At 40.7% G+C, this 27,260-nt stretch overlaps 1 protein-coding gene across 9 annotated transcripts in view; it reads right to left on the bottom strand.

The window, feature by feature from the left end:
- Positions 1 to 27,260, bottom strand: part of PTPRT (protein tyrosine phosphatase receptor type T) — a 1,110,571-nt gene that overhangs the window by 246,395 nt on the left and 836,916 nt on the right. For all 9 annotated transcript variants that reach the window (XM_055373001.2, XM_019017483.4, XM_019017481.4 and 6 more), the window contains exon 11: positions 26,534 to 26,636. In XM_055373001.2, coding sequence (XP_055228976.1) covers positions 26,534 to 26,636 — 103 coding nt within the window. The remainder of the gene's footprint in view (positions 1 to 26,533; positions 26,637 to 27,260) is intronic.

Consider the following 27,260-nt stretch of genomic DNA (forward strand, 5'->3'; position numbering starts at 1 on the left):
TTTAGAGGCAAAAAATATGTTGTGTAAAGGAATCATGAAAATCCAGTTGAAGCATCCAAATAAGTTTTCCCTCAATCATGGCTCTTCTCTCTTTCAAAATACCATAGATTCAGTCCATAAGCAATTCCCATGGCTTCAGTTTCAGTATACTGTATATTGAGAATCTGACTGCTTCTCAGCATCTTCATAGTTACAGCTCTGAACTAAGCTTCCATCATTTCTTGATTGGATGACTGTAATAGACTCCCAACTGGTCTCCCTGCTTCCACTTTTGCCCCCAAAATTTATTCTCAAAACAGTGGCTAGAATGACTCTTTAAAAACATGACTCAGCTCAAGACTCCCCTCTGCTCAAAGCCCCCTTATGGCTCTGCCCTTACTTAGAGTAAAATGCAACATCTTTACAATGTCTACAAGACTCACTCTTAAGAACTCTCTGATCTTACTCTTCTAATTCTTCTCCAGTTACACTGGCCTCTTTGCTGTTCCCTGAACACCCCACACACGCTCCCATTTCAAGGCCCTTGCTCTCGCTATCCCCTTCCTTGAATGGTCTTCCCTTGGAGATATGCAACCTAAGGAAGGCTTACTTTTTCACCTCTGCCAGGGAAGTCTGTCCTGACCACTTTATTTAAAATAGCAACCTAAATCCACAATATAGCCAATTACACTTTCCCTCTTAATTTTTACCTACCACACCTAACAGATTAGGTCCTTTTAAGAGAGAACTGTAAGCACTGCAAATGTCAACCTTCCTTTGGGAAAAAGCGGCTGGATCAATACGGGGCCAGTTAGGCAATATTTGGGTAGATAACCTTGATATGGTGACCTTTGCTAAAGCAAGGTGGAGGTTTTAGTACTGGCTTCACACTCGCTGCTCTGTCTGCCATGCTGAGAAAGTCACTTTACCTCCAGAACTTGCCTCTAAAATGGAATAATTGTGACCAATGCAATAACACACAAAACAGAAGAGATATACATTTTAGAAAGGAAAGCAATTCATCATCATTTGCAGATAACATGACTAGACCTAATATATTGAAGCAAATCAACTGAAAGACTGTTAAAATTAATAAAAGAATTCAGTAAAGTAGTTTTGTAGAAGATGGAAATAAATACACTGTACACCATGGAAAACAAGCTACAAGATGGAATGAAAAAGCCTTTTAGAATAGAGTCCTTTAAAAATAGCTAAGGAAAACACAAATAAGAAACGTATAGGACTGACATTGGAAGGAAAAGAAAACTCTACTGAATGATTTAAAAGACTATCTCCAGCCCCTAGCACACGGCTTGGTAGAGTGGGTGTTAAATAATTGTGCTGAACTGAAGATGAATAAATGGACAGAAAGGCTGAAATCCTGGAGGAAAGCATTGTATATTGTAAAAATGTCAATTCTTGCCAAATTGATGTATCGTTTTCTTTGAGAAAAAGCAAATTGTATAAAATATGAGCCAGTTAGGTGATATTTGTGAGCCCTAAAGATGTGGATGACCATAATTTGACAATGCCAGTAAGATTTGTTTTGTTCAAATGGGAAATATGGTTAAGAACTTAAAAAAAAAAAAAAACAAAGGAATGAGACTGAAAAACCACTACTGGATATTAAGTTATATTATGAAGTTACAATGATTAAACCATGGGTACTAGAGTATGAGTTAAATAAAAATGGACTAGGTAGGGGTGTGTGTGTGTGTGTGTGTGTGTGTGTGTGTGTGTGTGTGTGTGTGTGTGTATGACAGAGAGAGAGAAACATAATTTTATGTATAAAATTACAAGCAACATAAATTAATGAAAAAGAAAATTTTATCACTTAGTGTTTCAGAAATTCCATAATTATGAGATGAAATCATCAAATTTAAGACCTCGCTACATATGAAAAACCACATTATATTCCAATAGTTCAGAATTAATTTATTTACTGAAAAATTTTAGTATGCCCTTGCCAACCAAATACAATGTGTGATCCTTGATTGGATCCTGGATTGAATTTTAAAAAGCTTTAAAGGACAATTAATTGGGAGAGTTGGGGAAATTTGAATATGACCTATATATTAGATACCAGCATTATGTCACTTTGAAATTTCCTGAGCGTGATGATTGTTTTGTGGCTATGTAACAGACTGACCTTTCCATAGGAGATACAAACCAAAGGTTTTGAAGCATCATGGTCACTACAAGTAACCCTCAAATGGTTGAATAACCATTTGAGAGACAAGAGAAAGAGAGAGAAACTAAATATGGCAAAATGCTTATGACTGGCAAATCTAAGGGAAGGATATGTGGATGGTTATCGTATCATTCTTGCAATATCCTGTAGGTTTGAAATCAAAGAAAAAGATAATCTTGAGTGGAAAATAATTGTTTAAGCTTAATAATAGAACAATTTACAAGACAAAAGAAAAATGACAGATTTGTCTATATGTAAATTTGAAATGTCTGAAAACAGAATAAAAAATAAAACAACCAATTAGAAAAGCTATTCCCAGAAAATATGACAGAGAAGGAAGCAATATTTTAATATTTTAAAAATCATATCAGGTATAGCGGATAAAAATGACAAAGGACACACAAAAAATCAATAAATTATCTGAATAAAGGTATAGTCTATATTCTGTATATATAATGGGATAGAACCAGAAATTGGCTAAATCAAAATTCTGCACAAATGAAAACCTCCAACTGGGGAAAATAAGAACTTACCTTATACGATGCCTTATAAGTAATTCTCATATCAAATAGAAAATCAAAGCCACAATTTCCTGCTCTTTAGAAACTATTACTGTGAGAACAATAATGTTTAATGCTTATGGGATAGGACCAAACCTGTTTTCAGCATCTGAAAAGCCTTTGTTACTAAACAAAAAAGAATGACAATAAATTAATTAAGCATTCCATAAAGAGAAAATTAGAATAAACAACACTAGAGCCAGATGGCTTTTCCAATGAGTTCTTTCAATCTTCCAGGAACGGATAATTCCCATGTCATAGAAACAATTACATCAGACAGAAAAAGAGGAAAAGCATCTCAAATTGTTACAAACTATTCCTCTAACATACTATTAAATCGGTGCTCCATAAGTGGATCATTTACTGCAGGTACACAAGACAGATTTAGTAATAGAAAATCTAGGAAAATATCACATAAATAAATCCAAGTAGAAAAAAGAAAAGTACGATCATATAAGTAGATACCAAAAAGGCACTTGATAAAATCACTCATTTTAAAAGAGTCATAAAGATAAACTATAGAATATAAATAGTTTTCCTTTTCAGATTTCAAAATACCTATTTCAAATCTACAACTAACATTATACGTAAGAGAAATTTGCTGGAGGTCTAGTGTTTGAGGCTGGAATTTAGACAATAAGTTCAGCTATTAATATTATTTGGCAACGTTGCCCGGAAAGCTCTACCCAAAGCAACAAAACATAAAACCAAAATAAGAGCTATTGCAACTGTAATAGGAGGACATAAAATTATCATTATTCATAGATGGTGTGATTATTAGCTGGTAAACCAAGATAATAAAACTTAATTAAAGAAACTCACAAGAGGTTTCAGTGAATGAGATGAAGAAAACACACACACCACACACACACTCTCTCACACAGTTTCCCTAAATACCAGCAAAAACCAGTTAGCAAACACAATAGGGGACAGATAGCAGAAGACACCACAAGCTTAATGTTAGTGAAACAATTTTAACAAGGTAGCTATGGATGGAGTCTACATGCGAGTCAATGCCTACGTCCTGAGAAATAGTCAAGACTCAGATGAATAGATAGGCTTGCCCTCTTTCAGTGTGGAAAAGCTCACGTTAATACATATAGTCATTTTAGATTAAGCAATAGTCTTAATATAATTTAGACCAATTCCATTGGGGATTGTTTAGAGAATATGATAAAGGGATTTAAAAATTCATAGGGAAACATAAGTGGGTAAAAATAGCCAAGAACATTTTGAACAACAAGAAATAGGAAGACTAGATATTAAAATGTTTTGTAAAGCTATATTAAAATGGGTGATACAGACACAGTGACCAATAGAGAGGCAGATCTAATGGAACAGTATAAACCAAGAATATAGTGGCGCGCACACACACACACACACACACACAGGCAACATCACCGTTCAGTAAGACTGGAAGGAGTATTCAATAAACGGTGTGGAGAAAATCTGTCAACTACTTGGAGAAACAAAAGAATAAATACTCCCCAAACATCATTAAAATGGTAATAGCTATCATGATATGTGGCAAAAGAAGGATGCAACATTATCAGGGAGGATCAACCTTACATAAAGCCTATTTTTTTTAATTTGGTGAATAAAAATAGGGAAAATTTCCCAAATGTCAGTATTTTTTAAATTTTCCTATCATTTCTATATAAGCATGCATTATTCTGTGGTGACTCTAACTTAAACATCATTTAAAATGAAATGATAACATTGTATGAATTACCTTAGTATTGTGATAAGGATCAAAGATAGGAATATGAAAATACTTTGAAAATATTTTTTTAATTCAATATGTTACAAAATAGCTGTAGTATCATATTTTTAATTGATGGATGGATTTATCCACATGAACAACATGGCATAATCTATGCCTAATACTCTCTACCCAGCTGGGCATTTTTGACTATTCAATATTTACGAAATAGATCCCATCCCTACTTGATTCCAGAAGTGCTATTTTCTAAGTACATGTTGAAAAGTATAATTTCAATCAGTCAAGAATCCAGTAATGTATAACAGATATTTGACTCAGCTTAAAATAACTGGCTGGGAGCGGTGGCTCATGCCTGTAATCCCAGCACTTTGGGAGGCTGAGGTGGGCGGATCACCTGAGATCGGGAGTTCAACACCAGCCTCGCCAGCATCGTGAAACTCCGTCTCCATTAAAAATACAAAAAAATTAGCTGGGCGTGGTAGGGGCACATGTCTGCAGTCCCAGCTGCTCGGGAGGCTGAGGCAGGATAATCAATTGAACATGGGAGGCAGAGGTTACAGTGAGCCAGGATCACGCCACTGCACTCCAGCCTGGGTGACAGAATGAGACTCCATCTCAAAAAAATGAAATAAATAAAAAATAATTAAAATATCCACTGCCAATAGCTCTATTAGCTTATGTTAATGACTCAATTAAACAATAACTTTAAGCAAGTCTATGTAGTCTATGTAGGCCAGGCACAGTGTCTCATGCCTGTGATCCCAGTGCTTTGGAAGGATCAAGTTTGATGCTGCAGTGAGCTATGATCACGCCACTGCTCTCCAGCCTGGGCAACATAGTGAGACCCCATCTCTACAAATAATAAACTTGTTTTTTATTATTGTTATACTTAACAAATAGAGCATTCAAAGCAAACAGTGCTAACCAACAGAAGCAAGAACAAGCAGAATGCTGCAGGGGCCCTGCTCCTGTGTGGTCACAGACCAGTAGCATCTTGATCACCTAAAAAGAAATGTGTTGGAAATGCAGAGTCCCAGGCCCCACCTCCGCTCTATTAAATTAGAATCTGTACTTTAAGAGGTCCCAACTTATTTCATTTCCACATTAAATTTTGAAAAGCAGTAATGTGAAACAGAACACATTAGGGGACTGGAAAGCTTGCTGGTTTTTGTTTTGTTTTGTTTTCTAATATACATTCTGAATCATTTTCTGTACCCTAGTGGAGAGCCAGGCTGTTTTCTTTACCCCGGGCCTCTCAAACCTCAGACATCCTGGGAAGCAACCCCCTTTATACTCCTGTCAAGTTCTCAGTTGAAATGTCGTTTTCTAAAGTTACCTTACATGGTGAGAGGAGCAAATAAAAAAAATCAAGTTAAACAAGACTAGCTTCCATGGGGATTCAGCTCCTAACTTGGTGATTAGAACCCACTGCAATGCTTTTACAGATGAAGATGTTATTGTTTTTAAAAGAGTAATCAGTAGGGCGCCTGGATGTCTCCCCTTGCAACAAAGACATTTGCTTAAGGAAAGGAAAGTGTCAGGTGAAATCTCTCTGAACAGTTTTTTTTAATATATAATACCATCTGAAATCAATTATCTTCAAAAAGCCCTTCTAAGCTCTAAAAATGTAAATGGAATAATTACTAATTAAGCATTAAATTAATCATAATAGCAGGCATACTTATTTGCCAGATAGGGCAAACAAATGCAAGAGAAAAATTATAACACCAGTTGAAATATTTTTCTTATGGGAAGACGTAACCTACTGTTGAGGATTGCAGAAGTGCAATGAGGTGAAAATCGTGTATGCACAGAGAATTGGAGGTTCTCATCCATCCAACAACAGAAATGCCTGTGAATTCTGGATTCCCATGATAGACCTCTGAGTGTGAGGCTTGGGAATGCAAATTTTGAACAGGTTCACCGTGATATTCTTATACATACCAAATTCCAGAGATGTCCTTTGGGAGTTCTTAAGACCCATTCAATGATTCTGTAACACTGACATAATTGTAATAGTAATACTAAGACTTCATTTGCCTTATTCCACTTTGTTAATATTGACCCTGGAAAGGTAGGCAATACTGCTGGTGCCTCAGGAGAACTCAAGGCAGTGGTACCCAACTGTACTTGTCATTATATTCTTCACCACCTCATACTTGCTATAAAAGCAAAAATGCCAGTTTCACTTAAGAAGGTCCTCGATGAAGCAGTAAAAAGCATTAATTTTATTAAATCTCAACCCTTGAGTCCATGTCTTTTTCACATTCACGTGATACAATGGGCAGTATACACAAACCATGTCTCCTGCTTGCTCAGTTACTATGATTTCTTCAAGAAAAAAACATTTTTTTTTCTTGTTTTTGAGATGGAGTCTCACTCTGTCACCCAGGCTGGAGTGCAGTGGCGCAATCTCGGCTCACTGCAAGCTCTGCCTCCTGGGTTCACGCCATTCTCCTGCCTCAGCCTCCCGAGTAGCTGAGACTACAGGTGCCCACCACCACGCCTGGCTAATTTTTTTGTATTTTTAGTAGAGACAGGGTTTTACCGTGTTAGCCAGGATGGTCTCAACTTCCTGACCTGGTGATTCTCCCGCCTGGGCTTCCCAAAGTGCTGGGATTACAGGTGTGAGCCACTGCGCCCGGCCAGAAAAGAACATTTCTGTGATTGCTTGAACTGAATGCTAAACTAGCCACATTTTTCACGAGGTACCTTTTTGTTAATTCTTGAAAGAATGACTAACGAACTATGCAGCCATAAAAAATGATGAGTTCATGTCCTTTGTAGGGACATGGATGAAATTGGAAATCATCATTCTCAGTAAACTATCGCAAGAACAAAAAACCAAACACCGCATATTCTCACTCATAGGTGGGAATTGAACAATGAGATCACATGGACACAGGAAGGGGAATATCACACTCTGGGGACTGTTGTGGGATGGGGGGAGGGGGGAGGGATAGCAATGGGAGATATACCTAATGCTAGACGGCGAGCTAGTGGGTGCAGCGCACCAGCATGGCACATGTATACATATGTAACTAACCTGCACAATGTGCACATGTACCCTAAAACTTAAAGTATAATAATAATTAAAAAAAAAAAGAATGACTAACGAACTGTGGTCATTCAGATTTGTATATCTGGAAAACATTTTTTTTCGAGAATAAACGAAGTCTCTCTGTCACTGTAAAGAAAACTGACAGTATTTGTTGTCAAAGACATAAGGCAGCTTTCAAGTGAAAACTAGAATTTGGAAAACTTGTATCTGCCACTGTGAACTGTAAAGATCTTCAATAATTAAAAATTTTAATGATGAAATTGGTGGTGACAGTAGCAAATGTAATATTTTGATATGGTACAATGAGATATATAAACATTTGGAATTTTTAAAATAAATCCATGAATATTTTTCAAATGACCAATGCATAACGTTGCAAAATCATGTAAGGCAAAGAATGCACTCAAGTGCAAGACAGATATAAATTTTAATGTAAAAGAGTATAAAAAGTTTACTGATATTTCATTGCAACTAAACTTTAGGAAACCACCACTCTGAGTTTTGGTGTCATATGAGAGGAGAATACCCACAATGATCTTAAATGGCTATTAAAATATTCCTCCTTTTTTTCCCAATTATATATCTATGTGATACTGGATTTTCTTTATTTCAACCAAAACAATTCATGAGGACATATTAAACACAGAAACAGATATGATAATCCAATTATCTTCTACTAAGCTAGGCATTAAAAAAGATTTGCAAAATGTGAAACTGTGTCTCTCCACCCTAACTTTATTATTTGGTGAAATAAAAATACATTATTTATATTAATATGTATAGGCTTAGTTTTTTTGAGATGGAATCTCGCTCTGTTACCAGGCTGGAATGCAGTGGTGTGATCTTGGCTCACTGTAACCTCTGGCTCCCTGGTTCAAGCAATTCTCCTGCCTCAGCCTCCCGAGTAGGTGGGACTACAGGCACAGGCGTCACCATGTCCATCTAATTTTTGTATTTTTAGTGGAGACGGGGTTTCACCATGTTGGCCAGAATGGTCTCAATCTCCTGACCTCGTGATCCACCCGCCTTGCCCTCCCAAAGTGCTGGGATTACAGGCGTGAATCACTGAGCGCAGCCAGGCTTAGTATTGTTTTTAAATGAATTTAAGTATTTGTTAACATGTGGCTTTAATTCCTTTTCTTGAGATGGAGTCTCGCTTTGTCACCCAGGCTACAGTGCAAGGGTGCAATCTCGGCTCAGAGCAATCTCTGCCTCCTGCGTTCAAGCGAGATTCTTCTGCCTCAGCCTGCTGAGTAGCTGGAACTACAGGCATGCACCACCACACCTGGCTAATGTTTGTGTTTTTAGTACAGACGGGTTTTCAACCATGTTGGCCAGGCTGGTCTTGATCTCCTGACCTCAAGTGACCCGCCCACCTTGGCTTCACAAAATGCTGGGATTACAGGCATAAGCCACCATGCCCGGCTTGAATTTGGCTTTAATTTCTAATACAGTAAACATTGATAGACAAAACCCACATGAACAAAAGTTCTTTGATGCCTTCATTAATTTTTAAGAGTGTAAAGGGGTCTTCAAATTTAAAAGATCAAGAACCTGTGAATCATACTTTTTTTTAAAAAAAGTCTATTAAGACCCCCATGGTTCAGAGTTTCTCAATCTTCGCACTACTGACATTTTGGGCTAGATAAGTCTTCGTTGTAGGGGGCTGGCTGTGCTGTGCATTGTGGGATGTTCAGCAGGATCCCTGACCCCCACTCACTAACTAGATGCCAGTATCACCTCTGACTTGTAATAAACAAAAATATGTCCTGACATTGACAGATATCTCTTAAGGGACAAATTAATGCTGGTTGAGAACCACTGCCATAGGTAATTAGGAAAAGGATGTAAAAAGAAAATTCACAAAAAAGAAATGTTAATAGCATAAAAATACCTAGAAAAATATTCTGCCTTGCCAGTAAGCCAAGACATGCAAATCAAAATGACAATATGTTCCCATTTAAATGTATTAAATTAGTAAAAGTAAGCATAAATTATAACAAGCCATTTCAGTGAAGCTGTGGTTGAACTGGTAGGATTCTACAATTCCAGTAGCATTTTTAATTGATTAATCAAATTGGGGAAAATAATCTGGCAATGGTTTTCAAGATATAAATGTTTTTATGACCTGGGAGTAAAAAGAGCATAGGCTCAGGAATCAGCATTAAACTTGAATTTTAGCTCTGAATCTCACTAGTTATGTGATCTTCCTTAATTTATTTAAATGATAGCATTTATAAGAACTGAATACGATAATAATGCCTCCATCATTTGTTATTTGAGAACTGCATTAGACAATAATGTAAGTGAACTTCTAGTTAAAAGTGGAAGAATTAATGTACTCCATTTACCTCCTCTTTCTCCTAAGATTTCACTGCAATAACAGTGAAATGTGAAAAAGCATAGAAATCCACAAGGAAAAAGAGGACAGGAGAGGGGACATCAGTGGATGAGCAGTTTTAAGAAAATTCTGGAAACCTAAAAATGGTCAGAGGAGAGGTACCACATGTGATGAGATAAAGAAAGTCAAATTGCAAAGACATGTGAGTAAGAATGGATTTTATTTGCCCCACAGATTTCAAGAGAGATTCTGATGTTGGAGTAGTCAAGTGTGGACAGTGTGGAAGTAAAATGTGGGGCTGAAAACTGGGGTGTTTATCAAAAGTCTGTACACAAAACCATCAAATCTTTGAACATGGAGAGCTATGTGTCTGCCCTCTACCCCTTAGGCAGGAGATAGGAAGAGGATTTCATTTCAGAATTTGAATGCCTCCGCCTCCAAAAGCACAGCACCTCCAGTCAACTTTCTCAACACCTTACTTTTAAATATTGGCTATGGAGGTTCACTGGTTAGGTGAGCAATGCTTCCAACATGAAAGAGAGCAGTGAATTAAAAAAATGACTCTAGAAGAAACAGAGATAATACAGGAGTCAGAAAAGCTTCCCCCTTCTCCAAAATCAAAATCATATCCTGAGATGTTTGAGAAATGATTACTTCTATAAATAAGAAGTGAATGTTATAAGAAAAAAATTCAAAGAACAGTAAGTAGCTCAAAATGAAAAATTATGACTGCCAAAATTATAAACAAATATGAGAATTTTTTTGAGGGAGTTGTTCTATTTTGTTTTAGGAAATAGAAGAAATTGGCAGAAAAGAAAAGGGGAAAAAGAGTATTTAAAGGCAAACCTAAAATGACAGAGTTCTGTGAGAGGAAAAATGTATGAATAGTTTAATAAATAAACTGCCTGAAGAAATGAGAATAATTGTACTTTCTATAACGAATTAAACAAAAAAGCCCACGAGAAGAGTAATTAGAAGTAGTATAACATAGTAGTACACTCCAGACTGTGGGGCTATACCATTATGTTCAAATTTCATGTCGGCTACTAGCTGCATGATCTTGAGCAAGTTAGTTAACCTTTCAGTACTTCAGTTTCCCCATCTGTAAAATAGGGATAATACTAGTTTCTACCTGATAGGGTTTTGACGATAATCAACTGAGTTAATATACATAAAGAACTTAAAATCTTAGCAAGCTTTAAATTAATTATGTAATAATATAATACTTACATATTATATTATACTGTAAAAGAAGTAATATACCATTTGGCTCTGAAGTGACCTGTTTTTATGGAATTGTAAAGTTGGCCATTGTGTAGTTATTTAACAAAAAACTGTGGCTTAACTACATTGGAAAGAAGGAAGGGAGGTATTGGATGATTTAAGACAGACAAGTTACCATCTATCATAGCAGGAAATAAATAGATAATGTCTGCAATCAATAACTTTAAAATAGCACATTATGTAGAGACATTGCCAATTCCCAGAAGAAAGAGCAAAGAATTAAAATGCATTTGCCTCTGAGGCACAGGACTGGGGGAGGGGGGTTGTAAATGGTGGTGTTGGGAATGGTTGGGCTATTTGATTTTCCAACTATGTGTATTTGTTACTTTGAGATTTTTTAATTAAAGAATGAAAAAGGTTAATGTATATGAATTGGCTGTCAGTGCCTGGCATATTAGAGAAGGCACTCAGTACACTGTAGTTCAATTTTTTTCATTTCAGTAATTCCATTCCTGGGGATTTTTGCTATTTAAAGGTACAATACCAAAAGAAAAACATGAATAAATTTGTGATTGCTTGGTTATTTATAACAAAAAAACTGGAAATGACCCAAATTTTCAACCATATGGAAATAGCTGAGAATTACGCAAAAAGCTGACAAAATGTTATAAACCAAGAACATGAGTTTATTGTTTCAGATGGCTGTGGATTAGCTAAAACTGACTGCACACACACATACAAAGTCCCTGATGTGTTTAAACTAGGAAATAGAAACCTGAGAGAAACTGGATGTCTAAAGAGAGGAGGAGATGTAGTATATCTCTACTCTAGACAACTTTCTGTGGCCTCCAGAGTCCTTAATAGGGGGCCTCGCAGCTACTTCAGTCACTGGGCAAGGGGAGTTTTTTCCCAAAACTGAAGAGTTTCTTTTTGAGCTGTGGCATTGTCTTTCATACTTAGAGTTTGCATCACTCTTCAGGAAGAATGCATACTCACAATTGATGCCACTAATAGCAATGCTTACAGATATTTAGAAGCCGCCCCTTCCCTGGCTCTACAGTTAGACTCAGCATTAGCAAAGTCAAGCCTCACGTGGAAGTCATTCCAAGCTGTAGTTCGACCTCCAACTTACAATGTGTCAGAAAACCCATTTCTTAGCAGAGCTATTGATGAAAATTATATGACAACAATGAAAAAATGTAACATAATGCATCTGAGTCTGCATCAGAACCTACAAGAGCTACAGGTCCTAAGATACTATGAGCTGAGCAAGCCATCTTCTCAGGATCTCAGTTTTCTCTACTGAGAACAGGGGATTATTTTTTCTACCTCAGGGCTGTATTGTGAGTGTACAATCAATGAAAGGATGCTTGGTATCCTCAGGTTCTCATCTCAGGTTCTGATCTAGAGGAGGAGCTCAACAAAGCTCAGTGAGATGTGACTTTGAGTGTGTATGACCCACTCCTTAGGACTGGGCTTCTCAGACTGTACACACATGAGCATCTCCTGGAGGACATGTTAAAACACAGACTGCTGGGCTTTCCCCCTAGAGTTTCTGATTTAGTTGGCTGGGGACAGAGCCGAAACATTTGCATTTCTAAAAAAGTCCCAGGTAATACATCAGTATTTGATCTGGGACCAAACTTTGAGAATTACTGTCTTACAGGCACAAATACCAGCTTGGAAAATGGTTGAGACTTTGGAGAGGAAAAGGAAAGGCAGGACGGAAAAGTTTAATAAGGGTTCCTTATCTGCCTTGGTCCTGATGCCTACTAAATAGAGTAGAACCTTGGTGTGATGTCTGTACCAGCTCCACCTCCTTCCTAAGCTCCCTTCTAAGGCTCTCCCAGCCTCCAGACCGGAACAGAGCCTCCCGTGTCAACTTCCTGAACTGAAAGATGACTACCTTTTCCATCTGCCTGGAGCCTATGAGCTGAGGCAGAGGCCACCTTTTTAGGTTCCAAGAAATTATGCATTCGTTATGGAGGAAATTAACACCTCAAAGCAAACTATAATTAGGAATTCTTCAATTCAGTTTATGCTTTTTCAATTAGGCACTCTATAATTTTAATCATGGGAGCATTAACATGTTTCTGTAATTTATATACCTGCAGTATAATTAAGCCTGGGAAACACATTGCTCTAAACCTGAATGGAAGTGATTGTTTCCCTTCACACTTGCAGTATTACATGTCCCTGATGGAGAGATGGTGCCAGTTGCAGAGGAGCCATTTGTGAGTTGGAGAGGCCAATGAGAGAACTCCTGGCTTTGGAAATATGATGGCTGTTGTAGACCATGTGATGCCTTTGAACATCTGCATCCCAAAGCTTCAACTCCTATTATGACTTTCAAAACATTCCCACCATTGGAAACTGCTTTGGACAACTATTCTTGGAAACTAATTTCAATTAAGCAGGAACAGGGTGTCCTGGCAGGGGAGACGTTATCTGAGAGCCGTGGGAAGCAGATGGCTTTGAATTGAAGAAATTGAACAATAGGCTGAAACTTAGCCTGGATTAGGACCAAATTCCTTTTTTTAAAAAAAAAAAACATTGATTCCTCTTCCTACTTTTTCTAACTCTGTTTCTCTCTCATAATTTCAGCTTTGCCTTTTAGCCACAAAGCAGGGCCTGAATCCTATGTGCAAGGTAGTTCTCTTGGGATTCTGAGCAGTTCTGCAAATTCAAGAAATTCAGAGGCATACTGAAAGTTTTTGTGCTTATTCAGACTGAACCTCTGAACTGTCTGAAGGTTAAAAACCTTCATTTTTTCTCTCTTCTTCCTGCTCTCCCCACAATAGCAAATTCAGATTTGCTGACTACAATAAAAGGAAAAAGAACATAATCAAAACTGGCCCGGGGGAACAATGCATACAGATTCCAACCCAGCTGAGTGACGCGTGCATATTGCTGCAGCATTTTGGCACTCAATATATTTTGTCTGATCTAAGAAAATATGGAACTTTTTATAGAGTGAAAGTTGGAAGTGGATTTGTTTCTCCCAGGCTGCTCTAGCCTTCCACAAAAGAACACAGATTTGTTCAGATTCTGATATTCTGATATTCAGCCTCATCAAACATCCACTTCTACCTAGTCCCCAGCATCCACAAAGAAGTGACCATATTCAGATATGCTGTCAGCATGCAACAACACAACATGAATTATTTTGACACCAATTATTGTCATCATCATAGGAAAACAGAGGTGTGTTTTTAGCCCCCACGTGGACAGGGATAGAGAAATAAGCTGGCAGAGATTCTAGTTCAGCTTTTAGGAGCTAAAACTGGTTATCCTCATGCTGAAACACACACTGAGAGAGACATGAGAGATCCAAAAGCTGTAAACTCAACAGGGGCAACTTCACAGTACAAGGCAAAACTATTGCTTCCCTATATCACAAGAATGAGCAAATATTGGTGCCATAGAAGAGATGACTTGGTTCCCTGTACAGGTTCCTTTCTCCATACCTGAGGCCACCCATAGGCAACACCAGTAGTACTCAAGCATGGTCCAAGACCAGTAGGTCACCTGGGAAATTGTTCAAAATGCAGATTCTCAGGCATTATCCTATAGTCCTTGGGGACAGGCAGGACTCTGCAGGCTTATTAGAACCCCAGCTGATTATGATGTTCATTAAAGTTTGGAAACCTTGGGATTAAACCACTTCCCACATTCTATATCCAGTGGGAATGATGTGGAGAAATTTTAGAAGTCTAGCTCGGTAGATCAGAATCTCCTCAGTAAGTAAGCCCAGCCATAGGTCCCATGCTGTTTTCAGGACTTATACCTCTGTCTAAGTCTTCATTACATTGCTCATCTCTTATGATAGGATCCCTGGCCTTTACCTCTCTCCCCAAACGCCTGCCAAACAACCTCTCTGAAACCAAACATGGGCCTTGACCTCTTTTTACCAACCTTCTTAGGGTCTAGAGCAATGTAGTAAAATAGAATTTTCTGTCATGATGGAAATGCCGTCCAGTATGGCAGCCACTAGCTACTTGTGGCTATTGAGTACTTGAGATGTGGCTAATGCAACTAATGAACTGAAGCTTTAATTTTACTTAATTTTAATTAGCTTAAATTTAAATAGCCACATGTGGCTATTAATGATAGTTACTGTATTGGACAGTGTAAGTCTAAAGTCTAGCCCTCGATTCTTGCAGTTGTTACTGGGGGTGCTACATCTTGCTCTGGGCATGAATACTTATATGTTTATAAAATTCTTCGTAAGCCTATACCTAAGTGGAAATGCACTAAATAGCAAACCCTAAGCAGCTGTAGCCAGGTAAGAAAAGGGTGAATTGTATTCTGAGAGAGTAAGCCCACATTTTTTCGGCCCATTGGTGGAGACTCTAACTTTAAGATGTTATTTTCCTACCAAAAAGCCAGGGCTTTCAGAATCACTTCTCTCACTGTTGCCAAGTGGAGGCAACTCTCTGAGCAGCCCTAAACAGCTGGAGCAGGCATCGTGCAGAATGCTTTTTGGATAAGAGCAAACCTCCTTGGATTCTAACATGGCACAGAGCCATGCTCTAACTCAGAAGAACATCAATAGATCAGGCTATAGAAATGCACTTGATGGAAGCAGACTTGAAAGTCTGACCTTTGGGCAGTTGCAGACAGAGACCGAGAGCCATCGGTTATCAGCTGTGCAAGATCTGAGACAAAGCAGTGATGCAAACTCTCATGGGGCCCAGAACAGTGGGAGAAGTAAAAGTCAGCAGAAAAAAAAGTTAGAGAAAAAGTAAGGACCAGGAGAAGGCATCTTGCAAAGTCACCGAGTTCTTTCAAGGAGTTTCACCAGTTCCCCAGGGTTGGAGGGTTTGTATTATAAGAACTACATCTACTTGGACAGCCCCTCCATCCTTAGTCTGGCCTTGTGTTCCTTGCAACATTTGGCTCCAATGACCTTCACCTTGAATCTATTGCTGTCTGTTCACCATCACTGCCAATGTGGTCACACCCAGAGCCATCATATCCTATAGAAGAGTTTTATTACTGACACCTTACATTTGATCATCTTATTCTCCAAATAGCACTTCCTTTCTACACTCTCCCTGCTTTGTACCCTCTGCACAAATTCTTCAACAGCATCCAGGTTGCCTGGCCCTCAATATATCTATTTTCTGAACAGCAACCTTCACATTCTTTTTAAAGCAAGCCTACACCAGATGGTCCATTTTCCAGCACTTTTGTTGACATTATCGATCATCTTCATTTTTCTGTAGTCCTGGATCAACTTGTGTGTCTTTCTTCTTTTCTACTACAAGAGCTTCTTGAAGCTCCTGGAGAAGATTAAACAATTAAAAAAAAATTAAACGATTCTTCCCTTGAATTTCTTGTTTTAAAAGAAAAGAAAAGTCAAAATGAAATATACAGCCCTGGTTTTCCTTCTACCTCTTTGGCCAGTCCTTCTCCATCTCCTGTGTGGTTCCTTGATAAAGTTTCGTAGCTCTCTGTTCTATTTCTCATCTCTTCTAATCTACACTCTCCCAGGATGAGGTCATCCACTACCCTCCATACTTGAAATACCACCTGGATGCTAATGACTCCCAAATCTAAAACCCCTGCTCAGATGCCTCTCCAGCACTCCAGACTTTTGGAATTTAAATAGTCCCTATGGTAGGAGGTGAGCATGACAACCACTCTTCTTTCCCTCATGCCAGTAACAGTCCCTGTCTCCATCTCTCCAGATGGCAGACAGTCCAAAATAGAACACTCTTTCGATCTTCATGTTCCATCGACTGCTCCATTTAAAATATTCTTCCCCAAACACCTGTTTTTCCTCCTTGGTTGGAGCCTAAGTAATATAATCCAGAATCCTAACACCAGAGCCAATTCTTGGTAAGCTGAGTTGTTGGTGGAGGAAGGAGCCTTATAAAAGGGGACCTGAAATGCAGTCAGGGTAAAAGCTGAAGTGAATGCAAACCCACCTACATTATTTGGGTGTCACCTTTCTTCCCTTTTGTTTTCCTGAACAATCATGTAATTGCAGCTCTGTGCTATATCACCAGACTGATCTTTGTCTCCTAGGGTGATTTCTTTGGTGGTACACACATAACCCTTCAATATGTATCCCAATGGTTGGCATATGTAGACTGTGGGACAACCCCATGGAGAAGGGCACTACAGTAACATTCACCCCTTATTCTTTATTTCTGGTTGCCTCTTCATATATCTGGCTTCTCCTATTTCCCAATCTGGTGTGATGAAGTCCCAGCGTGATTTTAGGCATGGCTAAAAGTGGTGTTAACAAAGCTAAGTCTTCTCCCAGGTTATGTCTGGGTATCTCTTATCCATGTCCCCCTAACCCCCAATACACCAAAGTGGGACCCATAGCATTCCTCACCATCAGGTCCCAGCAAAGGTGGCCCAGAGAACTGGGGAACTAAGTGAATAAATGAGGTTTGGAGAAAGAGTGTCTAAATGTAATTACAGTTTCTCATCTTTCCCAATGTGGACAAGGCCTCACAAACTCCTCAGGCTGCCCTGTGTTAATAAATCCTCTAAATGTTCATTTCTCTTTCCTAATTGGACACCATCATATGCTGGTATCTGAGAATCAGACGGTAATGATTCCAATTTTGCTCACTGCGGCTTCATGGACCAGCAAAACCCTTCTGTGATTGTTTCATGTGCTCCCACTCTGGGCTTCACAGTTATTAAAGGAATCCTGAAGGAAATCTGGCAATCGTTTGCTTTTCTTCCCAATAAAGTTTCTTCTTTCTTTAAAAGTAGGCTGTATCTCCAATTTGTACTGTAGCTAATCACTGTGCAGTTCAGAATCTATGGTCTTAACTAACTGCACCTGTCAAATGCAAAAGGACCACAGATTCTCATCAGGAGGTGAAGAGAACTTGCAATGACCTTTAGAAGCATATACCTTGTTACACTGTCTTCTAGGGATCCATCTTTCATACCCCTGGTCCTCCAGGCTAGAGTTCCCACACCCTGTGCACCATGCCTCAAGCAACCTAAGAAAGCAGGTCTCATGTCCTAACTGACCTTGTAAAAGGTCCCTTAGAAGTCCCCCGCACTCTCCTAGACCACACGCCAGGTTGCAGCTGTCCTTGCTCAGCTGAGTTCCTAACTCCCCCATTCAGTTCCCAGACCACCTTTGCCACCATTCGCCTTTCCCGGATGAAATGTCCTCATAGACTCTTCCCTCCCTCGGCATCCATTGGCTCAAAGAATGGCACCACTTTCCATCCCACGAACCAAGCCAGAAAACTGGGAGTCATGCTGGACAATGTCTTTTCCTTCACACCCCAACACCCTGCCCCTTGGAGAAGTCATCACAAGCCATGTCCATTTTACCTCTTACAAGTTGTATCTCATCGTCATAAGTACTCTAGTGGTGGGTCACCTTCATTTCTTATCTGAACAATGTAACTGTCTCCCAAGGGTGTTGCTCTTAACCCTGAGTGTGCTGGCCCTTTGGCAATGAGATACTACAAGCTTGTCTGCTTGAATTTATATTTCGGAAAGGTGCTCATATCTGACCAAGTTCACAGACTCATAGGCACTTTCTTTTCCTGATTGTCTTTCCTAAGGTAATGTTGTTTTGAAGATCACCCCTGGAGATGGGTGTAGGTTTCCTGATGTGCCCTACACTGGCCAGCACTTCACATGTAGTAGATCTCACACAAGTGCTGGAGGATACACAGCAGATAGGCGTTGGCTTGCAGCAGGGCTCAGAGAAAATTCTTGCCCATGGCTGCCCATGGCTTAGAGCCACTCTTTGCCTCAACAGCTTGGCCAAACACAAGGACTATGTTTCTGTTTTGTTTTGAGATGGAGTCTTGCTCCGTCACCCAGGCTGGAGTGCAGTGGTGTGATCTTAGCTCACTGCAACCTCTGCCTACTGGGTTCAAGTGATTCTAGTGCCTCAGCCTCCCAACTAGCTGGAATTACAGGTACCTGCCACCACACCCAATACATTTTTGTATTTTTCGTAGAGATGGGTTTACACCATGTTGGCCAGGCTGGTTTTGAATTCCTGTCCTCAGGTGATCTGCCTGCCTCAGCCTCCCAAAGTGCTGGGATTACAGACATGAGCCATCAGGCCCAGCCCACAAAGAGCATGTTGAACAATTACCAGTTGCAATTTACACAGTTTAGCTTATTCGACCTTCAAAACAATCTGTGACGTAGGTATTCCCATTTACTGACAAGCAACTTACGGTTCAGAGAAAATAAGTACCTGCTTCCAGTATACCCAGTGAGGCAATTGGATGAGATTGGTCTGATTTTAGGAGCCACTCCTGCTTCAGTGTATCCAACTGGGAAGTCAGCTATGGCAGGAAGAGCATAACGGTCTTAGGTCTGAGTGAGGAGCTCCGTATGGGACCCATCTCTGCCCTCAGGGAGGCCACAGTCTAGCAGAGGCTGACAACGCAAGGCACTGACAGAGGGGTGACCATGACAGAGTGGCAACTCAGAAGGAGCTGGTGCATTCTGCTGCAAGAGTGGAGATGGTCCTGGATGTGGCCGATGTGAACGGGATGTTGGAGAGGTGGAGAATGGCATGCTTGGTGGAGAGAACAGCATGGACTAGGGGCCTGTTTGCTCAGAGAAGGACAAACAGTTGGGCACTCACCTTCCCAGTGTTCCACACTCCCTTCTGAACAAAGTCTAAATCCAGAGTGAAGACCTTCTTCACCTGGACCCTGCCTGCTCCTTTGCTTCTCTCCTCATCTCTCTGTCCCCACCCACTGAGCTACTTGTGGCTCCCCAAACACACCCTGTACCTTCTCTGTGTGCGCTTTTGCATAGGCTGCTCTTTCTTCTAGGTTACACTCTTCCCTTCTTCACTAACTCCTCCTCATTCCCTAGGTCTCAATTTAAGCAACACTGCCTCCAGGAAGCCCTCCCAGCTTCTGAGCTCACCATTCTACCAAGGGCTGCCTCTCTACTGAACTCTCATGGAAACTTCTGAACAAGCTGGCCAAACACAGGCTCATTGGCACCTTTTCTTTTTCTGATTGTCTTTCCTGTAGACCTTTACCATCCAAAATGGCAGTCACTAGCCACATATGGCTCCTGAAATTTAAATTAATTAAAATAAAAGTTTTAAAAATCAGTTTCCTAGTTGTACTAGCCATATATCTGGTGCTCAATGGCCATATGTGTTCAGTGGCAGTCATACCACACAGCACACATATAGGACATTTCTGTAACTGCAGAAAATTCTATTGAACAGCACTCTTTTCAGAATAAGAGGTAGCTGAAGGCATATATATACACACACACACACACACGCACACACACACATATATATATATAAAACTAGTTACCATAGATATACATATATAAAACTAGTTACTATAGATATACATATATATATAAAACTAGTTACTATAGATATACACATATATATAAAACTAGTTACTATAGATATACATATATATAAAACTAGTTACTATATATACACACACACACATATATATACATACATATATATATGTGTGTGTGTATATATATATATATATATGTATGATGCCAGACACTATCCCATGTAAAGGGAATTCAGTAGTACCAAGCCTTCAGATTTCTTGGAGCTCACAGCCTACAGAGGGGTATGTAGAAACAATAGAAAACAAAATATATATATATATGAACAGCTGTATAACACAATTAAAGGCTCAGGAAAGAACTATGAAGGAACTATATAGGTCACTGTTGAGTAAAACCTGGTAAAGGGGCAGATGGAAATGAAAGGAAACCAGAAACAAGGCTAAGGACAGATTCTGATGAGCCTTGAATTCCATGCTAAGAATCTTGTACTTAATGCAATGGAAAACCAATGACCCATTTAAGAATTTTAAGCAGGAAAGTTAACTTGATCCAATTTGTGCTTCCAAAGGATCACTCCAGCAGTTCAGTGGGGGGTGGATTGAAGGATGAGAAGCTGCAGCAAGCACTCCAGCAAGCATATCCTGGCGGGTGCAGGTCCACAGGATGAGGCTGGAAAGTGCCAATGTGGGAGAAGAAGAGAGAGCTTGGCCCAGGTTCTGAAGTCCAGAGGACCAGTCTCCATGACTAATTAGATAGGAAGGGGAGGAATGAGGGGGAAAGAACATTTCCAAGGAAGTCTTCAGGGATCAGGGGACGGTCTGTTACAGAACCTGGGGCTCTGCCCCCAGCCTCACTTCAGGGACTGCATTATAGGTGACTAATTCATGGCTAAGTTACTTTCTTATGAAGGTTACTACGGATCAGTCACACATCAGTGTGACAGGCGGGGCGTGGGGGAAGAAGGCTCGGCATGTTCAAGCCAGAACTGAATATTAGATTCTAGTCACGATTTGATTGATCTTTTAAGCAATTCTGGGATTCTGTCACTTAAAAACCAATAAATCTTTGAAGGCCTGAGGAAAGCAATACAAAAGCAATAAATCTCCATTGTGGAGTGTTAGAAAAATAGGCCAAGTTGCTGAGGTGGTTTGGCTGGAGGGATGAGGGTGCGGGAGCGCCACACAGCAACAGTCCTCCCTGCCACATCTTGCCCCCCTGCACACTCAGTTCTACCAGATAGAGTCAGATCCACAGGGCTTCAGAGGAGCAGTAAGTGGCAAAGCAGGGGCTAGAGTTTGGCTCAGCCAGGGTTGGAGCATCACTGGCAGAAAGAAGAGCCTGCCTGAGTGGGGTCTGAAGGCCAAAGTTTCTGTGTGAGTCTGTTTGAGAACACACAGCTCCACTCAGAGAGGGACCTGCTGAAGCTCACAAGTGATAGACCGGGCTCACACAAGGCAGAGTTGGAGGACCCCTGAGAATTCCTCTTGCCCACCCCTCATGCCCTGGTTGGTGGAGGTTTACTTCGTAGCACCCCCCCGACAAAAGGGCTACCCGCTCATCACGTGACATACCAGGCAGAGGAACTCAGAACTTCCCAGGGGAGCCATGAACTCAGAGCCAGGATACTAGGTCTATGCACTGTCTTTAACTGTAACAAGCCCCACAAGCTTGGGCCAATCAGTTAACATCTTAGACTTCAGTTTCCTGCTCCAAAATGGAGATGGTATTTCCCAACCAGCTGACTCACCAGGTAGGTGAGGATCAGATAATACAATGGAAGTAAAGGAACAATTCAGAAAACTAATTCAGAAAACTATTAACTGTAAAATTTGATTCGAAGCATCCTTAACCCAGTGCATCTAGTGAGTTCTTTGAGTCCTGGGATCATAGAGTGTCCATATTGTTTTCTCCATCCTTCACCTCCCCAATTCACACAACTGCACACTGCTCTGCTTTCCTGGGTGGTGCTCATCTCTCCAGCCAGTCTACCGCTTCTCTCAATCACTACAGTCAATGTACCTAGTGGTTTCATATCATCTAACAGCGGAACTGCAGAAGCAGCTCAATACCCCTGGGTTGCAAGAAACATAACCTGAGCACACCAGATGCACCAGGCATGACACCATTGGTGGGACCTAGGTGCTTGGACTAAGGAATGGGGATAGTTTAAGAAGTGAACACCACATGGCATGATCCATGATTCAATAGCATCACCTCATGACATGATCCAGTCAGATCGAGCCTCCCACATCACGACATTGCAAATGTCCAATCAGATCACGCCATTACCTTCTGCCTATAAAACCTGTCCCCGCCTCCAAAAGCCTGACTCCTGTCTCCTTGTTCAGCAGCCTTGCAATAAACTTTTCTCTCTACAAAAACACAGTGCTTCAGAGTTTGGCTTTCTATTGTGCATGGGCAAACAGACCAAGTTCTGTTCAGTGACACTTTTTTTGCTAATTTCATGATTTTGTTTATTTGTGTGTTTGCTTAATGTCCCACCTCCCTGCCTCACTCACAAACAATTTACTGGAGCCTCAAGAGGACAGAGGTGTGGCTATCTTGTTCCTTGCTGTATTCCTATTGCTTAGCTCACTTCTCTAAACATACTAAGTGTTCAATAAATATTTGTTGCATGACCTAGTGGTCAACTACCTCTCATATAACATCCTACTGCCCAGAGTTCAACAAAGTGAATGAAGGTCAAGATAACTGAAATCCATTGTGATATTTCCACTTCTGTCCTTTCAGTTGTCCTGAAATTCTTGCTGGGTGGCATTGGTTAGTCACTTCCCCTTCTAGTCAAATGCTCAAGAAACAGTCTGGAAATAATTCCAGAAACTGAGTCTACACCCACCCTCAATGCTCCAGAGCCTTGAGAGGAAAAGCAGCCAGACATTTCCAGACACCAACCATTTCCCCTTTGAGCAGTGACATTTCTTTTATTTATTTATTTATTTATTTATTTATTTTTGGATAAAAATGTCACCAAAATATATCATGCACACCTTTCTCCTAGTTGGTGGTATAGTATAGTAAAATGAGTGTTGGCTTTAGGTTATTTGAACTAAGTTTAAATTTTGCCTGTACCATTTGCTGGCTGTAGAGCCTGAGTCAACTGACTTAGCTTCTGTTTGTCTCAATTTCTATATTTGCAAAATGAGGAGACTATTACACAGTGTTGCGAGAATACAGGTAGTGTTATATATAGAGACAAGCTGGTAGCAAGTGCTTGTTCCTTAAATGAAAGCTAGCAGGCTCCTGTAAGTTGCAGACCCATCTTTTCAGGGTAAACCAGGACCAAGTAATAAACACGAATGGCTATGAGGGATGACAGCATGTAGGCCTGCTTGATTTTTGAGTCCCTGTGTCTGTTTTGTAGAGTTGCGCTATTCCTTTGCACCCTGACAACTGTCATTTCTCATTGCTACTGGGAAACTTTCATCCCCTTATCCCTCCTCATAATTTGTTGAGTCTTACGATGTATGAGCTTGGTAAGTAGACGTGCAAAACCAAGAGTATAGAGATTCAGAGGGAAAGTGTAAAGACTTCTCTGTGTGGGGACTGGAAAAGTTTTCATGTGCATTTTGGTTTGGGCTTTTGAGAGGCCCCCTTCGCTGGGGGTGAAGGAGCTTGGACCCTGGTTGGAGTCAGGTAGGCCTGGATGTCAGGCCTGCCCTACTCTTGGTATTTCCATGTTTTGTTCAGCCTCTGTGAAATAGTTACTGGCCATACTTTACAGATAAGGAGAATGGAATCTCAGAGAGAGAGAGAGGGATTAAGCATCTTGTCCGAGGTCACGCAGCTGTGTTACCACGGGATCTGATGCCAGGTTTGCTGCCACCAAACTCTTCTTCTTTCCATGGCCCCACCCACAGCCAGAACACTGGGAAGCTGGACTAAATCCAAACACACTGAAAGGCCATGGATGACAGCTGGATTGGGTCCCTTAGCTGAAAGCTTTCTAGGCTTAGTAACCTTGGTCCACCACCGACCTTGGGTCAGATCGGGGCTGTGTTCTGGGTTAGCTGTTAACTTGCTGTGCAACCCTGAACAAGCCTCTTCCCTTCTCTGGGCTGTACTTTTGCTATCTGGGAAGCTTTCGAAGATTTTGAAACAGTGACCAATACTATGGTATAAAAGAAGAGAGAATTGTGAAAGGGAATAAGGCATTGGTGGCCAAAATGGAACATGATTTGACACCTGGGGGACCTGCCTTCAAACTCAGCTTTCCTACTTACTGTCTGTATGCCCTTGGGCATTTCTGTGCCTCAGTTTCTTCATGTCCATCTGAAAATGAGGATATCTCATAGTATATAAAGAAAATTAAATGGCAATGTTACATCAGAGTAACTGGAAGAAAAGCAGGGGATTCATAACTGAATTTGACTTAAGACCCAACAATCTGCTTTGACTTATCATAGGGAGGACTGTCCTAGAACTACCAGTGTGTAAAATATAAGACAAATGCTGTCTGGTCAGATACCCCATAAACATTACCAACACATGTTGCAATGACTGAAGATTCACCTGACTTAGGGGGAGCATTGTCCAAAGACTTCAGACTACATAGGAACTTCTAAATTGGTGGTGGTTGGTTCTGTCTCCTTCAATGCCTATCATTTCTAGATGAAGCTGGATACAGGATGGACAATGGCTAGCAAGACCATCTCAAAAGCCCCCTTCTGGGCTGGTGTCCTAGCCTCCAGTGACACAAGGAGTGAGGCTGCATGCATCTCTCTAGTAGCTGCCCATGTCCTTCAAACAGGCCTGAGCCTCTCAAACACACTCCCATTCTCATCCCAGCACTCCCACCTTGATGTTTATGTTAAAGCAACAACCGCCCTGGTTGCTCCCTGTTATAGCATGCTGTCTCTCTCCTCCATGCCTGTGCTCACACTGGACACTCTTACACCGTTGGTGAAATCTTACGCATCATTTAAGATACAGCTCGGTGTCTCCACTGGGAATTCCCTCCTCTGAGTTCTTATAGTGACCTATGCATATCTCCACAACGACACACTGTACTGTAATTATGTTTCTGTCTCCCCAACTAGAGTTTGACTTTCTTTAGGACGTGACTTACCCATGGCTAGTTCACTGCTGTGTTTCCAAGCACTTAAACATTGCCCGAGACAGGGTGGATTCTTAAAAAAAAGTTTGTTCAATGAATGAATGGTTTTTAGGCCTTGGGCCCTGCCTCATTCCTGGTACATAACATACTGAGTTTATGCTTGATGAACTGAACAGAGCAATTTGAAAGTTGTTCCACTCAATGCTCTGCTTCATTTTAAGGGACTGTAGTCCTCCTTCCTGGAGTTCTGGGCAAAACCGGCAGTCAATATTGCTGCCCTTGTGCAAAGTGTATCTCGTTTAAAAGAGATGCCCATGCTCCTGATATCATGAACTAGCAGTGGTCAGTTTAACTATGGAGACGCGTCAGTGTATTCCTGATCTCCAACCATGTTTGGTAAAATCAGCAGTTTTACCTTGACAGCAAGTACCCCTATGGGACTCCAGCACCCTACAGCCTTAAACTGGACCAGCCCCCAGGTCTTGTCAGATTTGTGATATCTGAGCAGGTTGCTTTCAGAATTCAGCAAACCTGTCTATCTGGCTGTTACTGGCAGTGACACAAGGAAAAGTGACCTTTCCAGGAGACTGTGTTCCAGGCCACCGACCCCACTAACTAAATTTACCATAAACATGTTCCAGGAAGTTTCCTTCTAGACCATCTCAGGTCCTGATTAGGATGTTTCTTTTTTTTTGTTTGTTTGAGACAGGGTCTCACTTTGTTGCCCAGGCTGGAGTGCAGTGGCATGATCACAGCTCACTGCAGTCTTGGTCTTCCAGGCCCAAACAATCTTTCCATATCATCCTCTCGAGTAGCCGGTACTACAGGCACGTGCTACCACATCCAGCTAATTTAAAAATTTTTTTTATTTGTATAGACGGGGTCTCCCTGTGTCGCCCAGGTTTGCCTTGAACTCAGGGGCTCCCTTTGAACTGGGCTTGGGGCTGCTGACCTCCTTCCTCCGAGGAAGCTTTGCTCCTGGCCAGTCTTGCCCATGAGCATTGCCAGTCACATGATTCAACTGGAGGCCCATGTGGCACAGAGAAGAAAAACTGCAGACTCCAAGTGAAGAACCATCCTCACCTGACAGGAGCTCCCCGGGACTGAGCGGGTTTCAGCATCACTGTGATGGTCGTGTCTGTCTCATTCAATGGGGTGTCTGTGTCGTACTCAGGCATGGATGGAGCTGGACAGGAAACAGAGAGTGCAGGTGAGTTCAGCACAGGTTCCCAACTGGCTCCCCACCGCCCCTTGCTGCCATCCTTAAAGACACAGCATGGATAGAGGGAGGACGTTTAGGAAAGGGGTTGGATAAGAAGCCTTCCAGGCCTTCAGTAAAGGAGGCCCCGATGCCCAACCTGCCCATAGTAGGTTTCTTCAAGGTGCGGTAGTGTGGGGAAGGGTAGCAATGATGTGTCGAGTAACCTGCATGAACCAAAACGTTCCACACCTAATAAACAGATACGTGCAGGGAATATAAGTACTAACAAAGAAGTGAAAGCAGAGTCAACATTGCCAAACACATTTAAAATGTAAATTACATCAATTATGAACTACTTCCCCTCTACCTTTTTTTTTTTTTCTTCATGAGACCTCCCTTCCCTCATACTCAGCTGATAGGAATGCGACTGTATCTATTCCTTTGGGAAGGTAATTTAGCCATTTGTAGTAACAGCTATTAAAACCCACATCCTTTTTAATTCAGTTTTTCCAAATTCTGAATTTATTCCTAAAGCTATAATCCAAACCAATGAATTAAACTTTATTTTGTAACATGTTTATTGAAGCGTTATTTTGTAAAAACACGGAA

Source organism: Gorilla gorilla, chromosome 21 (genome assembly GCF_029281585.2).
Source record: "Gorilla gorilla gorilla isolate KB3781 chromosome 21, NHGRI_mGorGor1-v2.1_pri, whole genome shotgun sequence".
NCBI classification, from domain to species: domain Eukaryota; kingdom Metazoa; phylum Chordata; class Mammalia; order Primates; family Hominidae; genus Gorilla; species Gorilla gorilla.